This window comes from Heterodontus francisci, chromosome 7, assembly GCF_036365525.1.
Source record: "Heterodontus francisci isolate sHetFra1 chromosome 7, sHetFra1.hap1, whole genome shotgun sequence".
Taxonomy (NCBI): domain Eukaryota; kingdom Metazoa; phylum Chordata; class Chondrichthyes; order Heterodontiformes; family Heterodontidae; genus Heterodontus; species Heterodontus francisci.
Window position 1 is genome coordinate 15,435,583 of NC_090377.1, and position 13,213 is coordinate 15,448,795.

The 13,213-nt window shown below is 44.2% G+C and overlaps 1 protein-coding gene across 2 annotated transcripts; it reads right to left on the minus strand.

Annotated features, from left to right (window-relative positions):
* Positions 1 to 1,119: 1,119 nt before the first annotated feature.
* tsn (translin) lies at positions 1,120 to 13,194 on the minus strand. 2 transcript variants are annotated; one of them, XM_068034830.1, is made up of 6 exons: positions 13,007 to 13,194; positions 11,876 to 11,969; positions 10,672 to 10,768; positions 7,865 to 7,980; positions 3,889 to 3,968; positions 1,120 to 1,740 (listed from the first exon to the last, which is right to left on the minus strand). In XM_068034830.1, the coding sequence occupies exons 1-6, from the start codon at positions 13,070 to 13,072 to the stop codon at positions 1,498 to 1,500; spliced, it is 696 nt and encodes a 231-aa protein (XP_067890931.1). In that variant the 5' UTR covers positions 13,073 to 13,194; the 3' UTR covers positions 1,120 to 1,497. The 2 variants fall into 2 exon arrangements, with proteins under 2 accessions (XP_067890931.1, XP_067890932.1); XM_068034831.1 differs by lacking the exon at positions 3,889 to 3,968 and having other exon boundaries at positions 13,007 to 13,157.
* Positions 13,195 to 13,213: the final 19 nt, after the last annotated feature.

A 13,213-nucleotide genomic window follows, 5' to 3' on the forward strand; every position in this document is an offset into this window, starting at 1 on the left:
GGTTTCCTCCCACATGCCAAAGACTTGCAGGTTGATAGGTAAATTGGCCATTATAAAAAAAATTGCCCCTAGTATAGGAAGGTGGTAGGGAAATATAGGGATAGGTGCGGATGTGGTAGGAATATGGAATTAATGTAGGATTAGTATAAAAATGGGTGGTTGATGGTCGGCACAGACTCGGTGGGCCAAAGGGCCTGTTTCAGTGCTGTAGCTCTAAATTAAAAAAAAAATTAAACCCTTGACATCCTTCCCAAAGTGCCGTTCCCAAAATTCAACACAAAGTACACCAGCCAAGGCCTAACCAATGTTTTATCAAGGTTTAGTGTAACTTCCTTGCTATTTTTATTCTGTGCCTTTAATTATAAAGCCAGAATTCAGAAATCAACCTAGAAAATTAAAATACTGAGGTGCCTCTCTGCCACTTGAATGACCCATCAAAGCCATTGTCTGGGATCAACCAGGAAAGGTGGAGACTTGGGGTGAGGTAGTGGTGGGGCAGCATTGTCAGGAGAGGAGCTGTGAAAATAGGGAGGGTGGAAGAGAGGGAGTCGAAGAGGAAAAGCGTGGTAACAAATACGACTATAAATCTGTTAATGAACTGGCACTTTACATTGTGGGAGCACAATGCCCCCTCATGGCGGAATATCATCCCAGTTATAGGAACTACACAGAGTCACGAGATAATCAAGGAAGCTATTCAGTCTATCTTGCTTCATCTAGCCTGGAAAACCTTTCAATCCCCCCCCCCCCCCATTTCAGCATTTAACTGTTCCTTAAATAACTCCAGGGTTATCGTCTCCACTAATGTATCTGGAAGATCAGTCCACGTATTGACTACTGTGCGTGGGAGGAGTTTCCTGACATCAGTGCGAAGTTTGCTTTACACTAGTTGGACCCCAAGGCCTACTCTTCGCAGTTTAATTTGAAGTAACATTCTGGAGTTACCTTTTCCATTCAGTTGCCTATCTTCAGGATCCTCGCATTCATCAGATTGAATCAGAATTCAAATTCCATATCGGGCACAGACGGAGTGGACCGAATGGCCACCTTTGTTGTATCATTCTACAAAATCTTCTTCCCTCCCCCCCACCCCGCCTCCCCAAAGCAAGACCACAAGCATGCCTCTACATTTAGTTTATTCCATTCGCAATACATAAAAGTCGAATCTAAAATTAAATGACTGAACACAAACTTTAGTGGCAAGGGTAGGATGAATTGTACATTTTCAGGAATGCTCAGCAGTTTTTAAAAAAAAATTAGTGGCATGGATTTTTCTTGAAAAACAAAATAAGGCTGTGCAGACCCCATTAAGGGAGAACTAAACCTCTTAAACACTAGATTGCAGCAGTGCAGGATAATTTCACTTCTTTTGCCACATGCCAGAGTCATGGTGTAACCAACATCTTCCTCATCTCCAACACCACAGTTATATCACAAATAATGTCCATCAATAATCAATTTCTCTTCCTCAAACCCCGCCCTCCCCCTCACCAAAAACTATTTTCCCGCCACCTTGCCCTCGGCGGACTCATCCCCTCTCCCTAGCCCCCGTATTGACAGGTCATACACCACTTCCTCTATCTTTTTCACGTCGTACTTTAGGCCGTCGTAGCGCTTCCGCAGGGAGTCGTTCTTCAGGTTGAGCAGGCGGAATCCGGAATCCAGCTCGTTGATAAAGGAGGAGATTCGGAGGGGTCGGGAGTAGTCGCCAGCGGTGACACTGTTCAGAGCGAGCCTCGACTACCCAGCGGCGAGCAGGAAGAGAACAGGAAACGCTGCGTTATTACAAGAGTTGGCATTAGCAAACTCTTTTTATTACCCCTCCCATTAACCTCCTCTTCTCCTCTGTAGCCCCTATTCATTCCCTACCCCATTCACTCCCTCCCCCCAACGCTAGTGTTGCCTCCTTGCCCCCATCACAAATGTTCTCCACTCTCACCTGAAGAAGTTGAGAGGGACATGGGGATATAGGAACATAGAAAGATAGGAACAGGAGTTAGCCATTCGGCCCCTCGAGCCTGTCCCATCATTCAATGAGAACATGGCTGATCTGCGGCCTAACTGCTTTTGGCCCATATCCCTTAATATCTTTGCTTAACAAAAATCTATCTATCTCAGATTTAAAATTAACTGTTCTAGCTTCAACTGCTGCTTGTGGGAGAGAGTTCCAAACCTCTACCACCCTAAGCGTATATTGTAAAGAGGGAACAGCCTGGTGATATGGGTGAGGAAGAGGGGGTATTAGGACATGAGCTGCCCTCAGATTCCTCGCCCATGTAGCCATTGCTCATGTAGGTTTCTAAGCTATGAATGAATATCAGTAAACTATTCCTTTAAGGGGCGGAGAGTGGGGAGGATATCTCAACACACCTAGTCCTGCCCTCACCCAACATCCACACTCAGAAGGGGACTTTGGATAGTGATCAGGATTTAGAGCCTTGGCTCATTTTTCTCTCCCTAATATTACTGGACTGGTAATCCAGATACCCAGACTAACGCTCCAGAGCCATGCGTTCAAATCCCACCACGGCAGCTGGGGGAATTCAAATTCAATTCATTAATATATGAAATTAAATGTTGGTCTCATTAATAATGATCATGAAACTGCTGGATTGTTGTAAAATTCCAACTGGTTCATTAATGCCCTTCATGGGAGGAAATCTGCCGTCCTTACCCAGTGACTTCAGACCCACAGAAATCTGGTTGACTCTTGACTGCCCTCTGAAATGGCTTAGCAAGCCTCTCAGTTGTATCAAATTGCTACAAGAAAAAATGCATGTGGGTGTACTTACACCACACTACCACAGTGGTTCAAGAAAGCGGCTCACGCCAGCCTTCAAGGGCAATGAGGGACGGGCAACAAATGCTGGTCTTGCCAACAATGCCCACATCCCAAAAAGGAATTTTTTTAAAAATTGGTGGGATGAGATGAAGTTGGGTGGAAGGAGGCTCATGTGGAGCATGCACCAGTTGGGCTGAATGGCCGGTTTCAGAGCTGCACAGTATTATTCCATTGTAGCAAAGCCCAATCTTTTCCTCACTTCACATTCACGCCTGCACACTTCTCTAACAAGTAGGAATTCTGGCCGATTTTCCCCTTCCTAGTCTATCCTCGACTTCCAACATCAAGAGTTGCCCGGACACTTTCTCCTTGGGGAGACTGGACAATCTAAAGAAATCTCACCTATTGTCCATGCTCATGCACACCCTTCTCCAACTGTATTTCCCAGAGAGAAACCCTAATATGTGGACGTTCGACCACGGATAGGAACGAGTGCAAGTGAAAACTCAAGGGAAAGGGCAAACAAAATAACTACTGTAACATTTGAAGTAAGAGCTAGTTAGCATTCATTTAACACACTAATCAACTGATTAGATAGAGTGTAATTGATGATCAAGAGATCACAAGGAAATAATCGGTGATTCACATAGATGTGCAGCAATCAGCAGCATGGATCCTCTCCGACTTCTCCCATTTCCTAGTCCTGCAAAAGAGAGGTTAATTGCTTCCTCCCTGATTATAGGGATATACAAGATGGACTTCTTTTGTCCATCTATTTTGCCAGGAATTCTGGTCGATTTTCCCCCTTCCCTAATCTATCCTTGACTCATTATTTCAGGAGTGAGTTACGGACTGGAATCTGATTGATGTGTTAGATGATTTACCTACAGAATAGCAGATATCCAGGAGTGAGTTACAAGCTGTAGTCCAATCAAGGGATTTAGAAGGTTGGCAAGTAGAAAGTTTGTGGAGAATAATATTGCAGTACAAGATATCTGTGGCTCTCAGTGAGTTGTGTAAACATTCAATCTCACAAGCAGTAGTCATTTACTCTGCTGGTCCATTTGCCTTCAAGCGACATTCCATCAAACATTACCATGTCTTACCAGTTCATTAGCTAGGATCAGCAGTCCTGAAAGATAATCCTCGATATCGAGATGAAAGCCTTTGTCTCGGTGCACTTCAACTGCATCCCACCCCCAAAAAAAGGTATAATTAGGCATGGTAGTAGCACCTCCAGTGAATTAAACAGTACGCGCAAATAATGCACAGCGCACAGAATCTTACAGCACAGAAGGCGGCCATTCGGCCCATTGTGCATGTGTAAGCTCGTTGAAAGAGCTATCCAATTAATCCCATTCACCTGCGCTTTCCCCTGGGGCCTGCAAAATTTTCCCCAAGTATTTATTCAATTCGCTTTTGAAAGTTACTATTGAATCTTCTTCCGCTGCTCTTTCAGGCAGGGCAATTCCAGATCACAAAAACTTGCTGTATAAAATATGTCTCTCATCTCTCCCTTTCTTTTTTAAACTAGTCACTTTAAATCTGAGTCCTCTGATAACTGGTAATTCTGCCAGTGGAAATTATTTCTCCTTAGTTACTCTGTCAAAAACCCTCTTGATTTTAAATACATCCACTAAAGTGTGGTGTCCAGATTTGGACACAATACTCCAGCTGAGGCCTAATCAGTGATTTATAAATCATAGCATAACTACCTTACTTTTGTAACGTACACCTCTATTTATAAATCCCAGGATCTTATGCTTTTTTAAAAAAACAGTTGGAGCAACTAGTCCTGCCATCTTCAAAAATTTGGGTATGTGAACCCCAGGTTTCTCTGTTACTGCAACCCCTTAAAATTGTACCATTTGATTGATATCGCCTCTCCTCATTCTTCCAAGTTATCGGGTGGACAGAAAAGTGACAAATGGAAATCAATCTGGAGAGTGTGAGGTAATGCATTTTGAGTAGGCAAAAAAGGCAAGGGAATACACAATAAATGACAGGATATCGAGATGTGTAAACAAACAGAGGGACCTTGGAGTACATGTCCACAGATCCCCGAAAGTGGCAAGACAGTAGATAAAGGTGGTCAATAAGGCATATGAGATACTTGCCTTTATTAGCCAAAGCATACAATTTAAGAGCAGGGAGGTTATATTAGAACTGTAGAAAATACCAGTAAGGCCACAGCTAGAGTACTGCGTTCAGTTCTGGCCTTTTCTGGTTGGCACAGACATGATCGGCTGAATAGCCTCTCCTGTGTGGCAAATCTTTTATTTTTATTCATTCATGGGATGTGAACATTGCTGGCAAGGTGGCATTTATTGCCCATCCCTAATTACCCTATGAGAAGGTGGTGTTGAACCTCCTTCCTGAACTGCTGCAGTCCATATGGTGTAACTACACTCACGTGCTTTTCGGGAGGGAGCTCCAGGATTTTGACCCACTGACAGTGAAGGAACGATGATAATGTTTCCAAGTCAAAACGGTGTGCGACTTGGAGGGGAACTTGCAGATGGTGGTGTTCCCATTATCTGCTGCCTTTGTCACTCTAGTTGGTAGAGGTTGCAGATTTGGAAGGTGCTGTCAAAGGAGCCTTGGCGAGTTGCTGCAGTGCATCTTTTAGATGGTACACACTGCTGCCACTGTGCGCCAGAGGGAATGAATGTTTAAGGTGATGGATGGGGTGCCAATCAAGTGGGCTGCTTTGCCTGGATGGTGTCGAGCTTCTTGAGTGTTACTGGAGCTGCACCCATCCAGGCAAGTGAGGAGTATTCACACTCCTGACTTGTGCCTTGTATATGCTGGACAGGGCTTGGGGGTCAGAAGGTGAGTTACTTGCTGCAGAATTCCCAGCCTCTGGCCTGGTCTTGTAGCCACAGTATTTATATGGCTGGTCCAGTTAAGTTTCGGGTCAATGGTAAGCCCCAGGATGTTGACAATGTGGGATTCAGCAATGATAATGCTGTTGAATGTCCGATCTATGTTTCTAAGAAGCGTTTCCTAATTTCTCCCTTGAAAGGTCCGGTTCTAATTTTTAGACTCTGTACACATTACTCCTAATGTAGTCTAACCAGGGATTCATACAGCTATAGCTAAATTTCCTCCCTTTTATATTCTAGCCCTCTAGATAGAGAGACTAATATTAAATTTTTTTGCACTTGACCATTGCATTCACGAACGAACATCAACAGCGAGTGTTGACAGGCTCTTCCATTATTGGAGGTGGGGTGGGGGTGAAGTTCATCACAACCACATCCAATCCTGTATGCTCATACTCCCCTGGCCACACATAACCCTGAGCACTGAGGCACAACTCTGACAACACTACAGCCTGTGATTGGATCCTGGTCCCCTTGCTGCCTCTGTCCAATATACTTGACAACTGGTCCGCTGAGAAAATGCAATGCATATTTTAAACAATGTTTTAACGGCAGAAAAAAAAAAATCAATGCAGAGAAGTGTGCAGTGATGGATTTTAGAGAAAAACATAGAAACTTTATGGCACAGAAAGAGACCATTTGGCCCATCCTATCTGTGCCGGCTGATGAAGAGCTATCCAGCTTAATCCCACTTTCCAGCTCTTGATCTGTAGCCCCTTAGGTCACAGCATCTCAAGTGTTTTTTTTAAACACTATGAGGATTTCTGCCTCTACCGCCCTTTTAGGTAGTGAGTTCCAGACCCCCACCACCCTTTGGGTGAAAAAAATTACCCCTCAACTCCCCTCTAATCATTCCAACAATCACTTTAATTCTGTGCTTGGTTATTGATCTGTTACAGGAAATAGGTCCTTCCTATCTGCACTAACCAGGTCCCTCAGAATTTTCAACACTTCAATTAAATCTCCCCTCAGCCTCCTCTGTTCCAAAGAAAACCCAGCCTATTCTTCGCACAGAGAGTGGTAGAAGTGTGGAACTCTCGCTGTAGATCTTACTTCAATTAATAATTTTAAATTGGAGATTGATAGATTTTTGCTAGCCAAAGTTATTAAGGGATATGGAGCCAAGGTGGCTGGATAGGGTTCGGATTCAGATCAGCCATAATCTCAGCGAATAGTGGAACAGACTCAAGGGGCTGTATTGCCTACTCCAGCAAGATAACAAAAGGATGGCCGGTATCCACAAAGCTGTCAAACAGCATGAGCCAGCTTCATCAAGATGGGGGCGGCGGGTGGGGGGGCAGATGCGGGTGCAGGATGAAAGTAAGGACGTGTACTTCACACATTTGGCTGGCCAGTTACCTAGGCAACCTTGCATCATATTTGATACACAAGAAATAGGAGCAGGAGTAAGCCATTCAGCCCGTCATGCCTGCTGTGCAACTCACTATAATCACGGCTAATCATCTACCTCGGCTCCACTTTTCTGCACTATCCCCACATCCCTTGATTTCCTTAGTGACAAAAAAAAAAATCCATCAATGTCAACCTTGAACATACTCAGCGACTGAGCACCTACAGCCCTCTGGGGAGAATTCCAAAGATTCACAACCCTCTGAGGGAAGAATTTTCTCCTCATCTCACTCCTAAATGGCCAACATCTTATTCTAACACAATGAACCCTAATTCAAGACTTTCCAGCCAGGGGAAACATCCTTCCAGCATCTAGCCTGTCAAGCCCCTTGAGAATTTTATGTTTCAATAAGATCACCCCTCATTCCTCCAAACTCTTGGGAATATAGGCCTAGTCTACTCAATCTCTCCTCATAGGACAATCCCCTTATCCCAGTAATGCAATCTACAAGATGACTGTGGGTTATAAAGAACAGTGGTACATCAGAATTGGGTAAAATAGGGAACTGGAACCTGCGTGATGCATTCCTTTCAGGAACATGCTTAGCTTCCCTTCTGCTACGGCAATGACCAGATCAGGAATCACCCACAAGGGAAATCCACACCCTACATTTGGTGGCACAGTGTATTTTCACAGCAACACACAAGAGGCAGGGATGGTGGCCCTTAAAATTATATCCAGGTCCTTGCTTTGCGGGCCAGAAGCTTTATGAAGGAGAGCTGTCTTGCAGCTACAGCAGCTTAACAAAATCACCGACAGAAATAAGGGAACAGCAGCGTGACGCACCTCCTAGTATTCCTGCAACAGCTTCCCGAGTCACCAAGGTTTCCGACTCCAGATAGACCACGAATGCTGCCAGGAAGATGAGGCGCTGCAGCACGAACCTCCAATGCTCATTAAATCTGGATAACAAAATGTGCGTCAGATAAGCATTTGTGTCGGCACTCAGGACACCGCAATGCATGGTAGTGTAATGCTTACAATACTAGATTAATAATCCAGAGAACCCGAGTTCAAATCTTACTATAGGAGTTTGAGAATTTTAATTCAGTTTTTAAAAAAAATCTAGAAATATGAAAACTGGTATCAGTAATGGTGACCACAAAGCTGTCATAAACTGGTTCACTAACATCCTTTAGGGACAGAAACCTGCCTTGGTCTGGCCTAAAGGAGACTCTAGTCCCTCACCAACATGATGACTGACTCTGAAATAATGTGTTCTGATGAAAGGTCACAGACCTGAGACGTTAACTCTGTTTCTCTCTCCACAGATGCTGCCTGATCTGCTGAGTATTTCCAGCACTTTCTGTTTTTATTATGACCGACTCTGAACTTTCCTTTGAAGTGGCCTCATCAAGTTGTAACTAAGGATGGGCAGTAAGTGCCAGTAGTGTGAATTTAAAATAAGAAATACAGTGAATCCTGACACCAGATCCAGTTTCCCAGACAGGTGACAGCAATAAAAGCTGTTGTGGTCCCTCGTACGAATCTTTCTTTAAAAAAATACATATTTTGGGTGTAGCTTTAACAGCACACCAAGTTTATCTTGGTGAATAGCTGAATCATACAAATGAGGAAGATCCCAGGCTTGATGACAGGCTGTGTTAATAGTTGGCGATAGGAATGTTGCAATCGGCCTTGGGAGTTGGGGAAGGAAAGTCGGCCAGGATTCTCTAGAGGAACAAAAAAAACAAAAGTCAAAAGAGAAAAGTGGAGTTACAAACGTGAAGGAAAATGCCAGGCAGGAAAAGACCAGCCGGTTCATCGAGCCAACCACACAGCTCAATGGCTGCAACGTCGTGGCTAAACACTGGAAAATTCCTCCCCGAGTCCTTCAGCTGATCAAAACCAGCTCAGATGATCACAGAGACCATGCATTGTCTGTAAAACCACTTGCATTCTCGATGATGCAATCTCTGCCCCAGTCAGGAACCAGTCCAGTTCACTCTTAAGAACTACAGAAAGTCCACACCCAACACACCAGCCGGCAATCCATTTCACAGGGTCACTAGTCTCTCGCAAAGTAAGAACTGCCCAACATCCATTCTATTCCTTCTCTTACATGGTTTAAACTCATGTCCCCGGTTCTTCCCAAACTGGAATAATCTATGAATAGGCACAGAACCCAGTCAAGATTTCATTAGTTTATAAGCCTCAATCAGGTCACCTTAAAGTCTCAAATAAAAGCAAAATACTGCGGATGCTGGAAATCTGAAATAAAAACAAGAAATGCTAGAAATACTCAACAGGTCTGGCAGCATCTGTGGAAAGAGAAGCAGAGCTAACGTTTCGGGTCAGTGACCCTTCTTCGGATCACTGGGTCACTGACCCTAAACGTTAACTCTGCTTCTCTTTCCACAGATGCTGCCAGACCTGTTGAGTATTTCTAGCATTTCTTGTTTTTATTTCACCATAAAGTCTCCGTTGCTCTAAAGTAAATAGATCCAGCTCGTTCATCCTTTCTATGGTAACTTGTGACTCAAGTGATGGCTCATTTGGTCAACTCACTTCCCATAACAAGACATTCAATACCAGGTTCAACGTCTAGTCAGAGTGGCGACAGGGAAGGCAAAGGCTGAAAGTGAATGGCGCAATCATATCACACAAGCCACATACTATTCTCTCCATATTGCAACCAGTGCTCTGAAATCTACCCCATAGGGTCAATGGAGTACATCCCAGGGCACTGCAAGGAAGATGGTGGTGTAGTGGTAATGTCACTACACTAGTAATCCAGAGACCCAGGCTACTGCCCACATGGGTTCAAATCCCAGCATGGCAACTGGTGGAATTTAAATTCAATTAATTAATTAAAGTCTGGGAGTGAAATCTAGTCTCAGTAATGGTGTCATGAAACTATGTTCAAATGTTGTAAAAACCCATCTGTTTCACTAATGTCCTTTAGGGAAGGAAATCTGCCATCCTTACCTGGTCTGGCCTACATATGACTGCAGACCGACAGCAATGTGGTTGACTCTTAACATCACTCTGAAATGGCCTAGCAGGTCACTCAGTTGTCAAGGGTAATAAGGGGTGGGGAACAAATTTAGGCCTTGCTAGCGATGCCCACGTCCCATGAATGAATGAAACAAAAAGCCTAATCACAATGTACAACATGTACACTGGTTCAAGGGGATGGCACACCACCTTCTCAGGGAAATCAGACCTGAGCTATATAGTGATGGCCACACCTTGAAAATGAATAAGGAACTGCTTTTAAAGAGAAGCTACTCTGATTGAGGTTAAGCATTGATGCCCAAGACCCTGATGACATGGGTGGGTTTGCGCAGGTTTCATTCTACGTGGCAAAGACAACAATAGAAAATGCAGGAAATCAAAACTGCCCATATTTGTTAAGAGGATGATGGTGCGCCGACATAACAGTCTCTGCCCTCAAGTGAATGTTCTGGATGTATCCAGAGACATTCTTCAGAAAAGTCCACAGTTTCAGTTCTGATGAAAGTCCTTCACTCAAAATGTTAACGTGTCTTTTTTTCTTCACAGATACTGATGGGTTTTTATTTCCATCTGTGTTTCCTGTTTCTATTCCCATTTCCATTTCCAGCAGTTGTATTATAATTTTCGTCACCAACCTGTAGTACTGGTCTGCAGGGAACTTGGTCTTCAGTTCTACTAGATGTGTCTTCACGGCATCAAAATGTTCACGGGCTTTCTGGCACTTATTTGGTACTAAGACACACAAAGAAAAACAATGACTTGGACCGATATAATTCATTAATAAGACATCTCATCGTGGTAAAACTATAAAGCTCATCACCATCGAGTCATACCTTTCAAAGAGCAGGGAAGTATTTTCCGGTGTCCTGGGGTCAATATTTACTCCTCAATCACCATCACTAAAACAGATTAACTAGTCATTAACACACTGCTGTTTGTGGGAGCTTACTGTGCAAAAATTGGTTGCCGTTTTTCCTATATTACACCAGTGACTACACTTCAAAAAGTGCTTCATTGGTTGTAAGAGCTTTGGGATGTCCTGAGGTTGTGAAAGACACTTTTCTTTCCTTCTGTTGCCCACTAATTTTTAGTTGACAGACACAATCACCATCAAAAGCAGCTTTTGAGAGAATAACAACACACTACGCTACCATTGGTCGTAGTTTAGTGCCTGCAGTTTGCCACACAATGAGCTTCTTATCTCAAGTACTCCACTGTGGGAAATTGTCAATTGGGGACCATGCACTTCCCCACAGGAACAGAATGAAAACTTATCAGATCGATATTTAGTAAGTATCTGATTCTATCGCTTCCGTATTGAAGCTGGGATAATCCTGCCCCAGCAATATTTTCTTGCCTACTTTTACTAGAGAGCAAGAAAAGGAGAGGGTAATAGCACCAAATCAGTTTGACCATAAAGCCCAACTAGTCACGAAAGCAGCGACACAACAAGCAGTAATATGTATATATCCAGTAAGGCCACCTGGCACATCCCACCCATGGGGACTTGCTGCAAGAGCAATGTACTTATTTCCACTCCCCTACCTGACTATTTTTTTCTTGTTTCAAGGCGGTGAAGTAGCAGATACAGGGAAGAAAATAGAAGACAAAAGAAAGACACACACATATAAAGACAGAAGTGAATGAGAAAACAAAATTCCAAAAAACAAATCAAAGAGCCAGAATATTCTACTACATTAGATTTCTTCCTCCCTGGTAACAACACAGGAGGCCATTCGACCCATCAGACCTGTGCTAGTTCTTTGGGTGAGCTATCCAATTAATTCCACTCCCCAGCTCTTTTGCCTTAGCCCAACAAATGTTTTCCCTCATACTTACTGTCTTTAAAGCCGGATGTCTGATGCACATTCTGTAGCAGGGTTAGAATCTCACGAGCTGTCTGTTCGAGGCCTTGAACAACTTTTCTTATTTCCTATAAACATCAACAGAAATGACAGAATGGGGTGAATACAGCAGCACTGGGTGTTAATGAAAGGAAGATCTCAGAATCCACCATTTAGTCAGCAACAATTTGTGGATTTATCTTAAAAATGACATTGAAATGTCCAGCGGACATGGCAAGCCACTCTATCAAAGCATGCTTTCCTAAATCCTTGTTGTCTTCTCTGAAGTGTTGGATGGTGCACAATATACCAAACGTGGTGTCATTGAGTTAAACTGTAATTGAAAAAGCTAAGTTGTCAATAGAACCTTAGGAAATATGCAAACTAACGTAGATTTTTAGGCATGAGAGCAACTCAGTGGAACCTGGAATAAAAGCAAAATACTGCAGATGCTGTAAGTCTGAAATAAAAACAGAAAGTGCTGGATATACTCAGCAGGTCTTGCAGCATCTGTGGAGAGAGAAACAGAGTTAAAGTTTCATCTCTCTCCACTGATGCTCCCAAAACTGCTGAGTAGTTCCAGCACTTTCTGTTTCTAGTTCAGCGGAATCTGGCCTCACCCGACCAGGGAAAGTCTACTGCTCTATGTAAACTCAACATTCCTACGTTGAGGTCTTCGCCATCGGTCTGTGGGTAGTATTCTCGCATTGGAGTCAGAAGATTGTGGGTTCCAAGCTCTGCTCCAGAGATTTGAGTACAAAATCTCGGCTGACACCCCCAGGGCAGCACCGAGGGGAGTGCTCCACTGCCGCAGGTGCCATCTGTCAGGTGAGATGTTAAACACAGGCCCTATCTGCCCTGTCAGGTGGGCGCAAAAGATCCCAAGACATCCGGCATGGACTCTATAGGCCGAACGGCCTCCTTCTGTGCCGTAGATGACTCTAAAGACTATTTCGAAGAGCAGGGTGGGTTCTCCCTGGCTTCCTGGGCCAGTATTTATCCCTCAGTCCCCACCCTGGGGGCTCCGTGGTCTCTTGCTGTGCTCACGACTCCTCCACTAGCTGCACCCATTGGCTGCAGAGTTTCCCAATCAGGGCTTGGGCCCCCTGGCTGCCTGGAAACCCACCTCCCTGACATCCTGGTCCGCGGCGAGGGAGCTCTGGATAACACTGAACAAATCCGTCACCGACATCACCGCCAAGACACTGACAGAATAAACAGCCCAAACGTTCCAGCCACCGACAGAAGCTGCAGCTTCTCCTTCTCTGCAGCCGCGGCGGGGAGAGACATGCGACAGACCCCGAGGGGTCCTTCCCTATCGCTGGTCGCATAT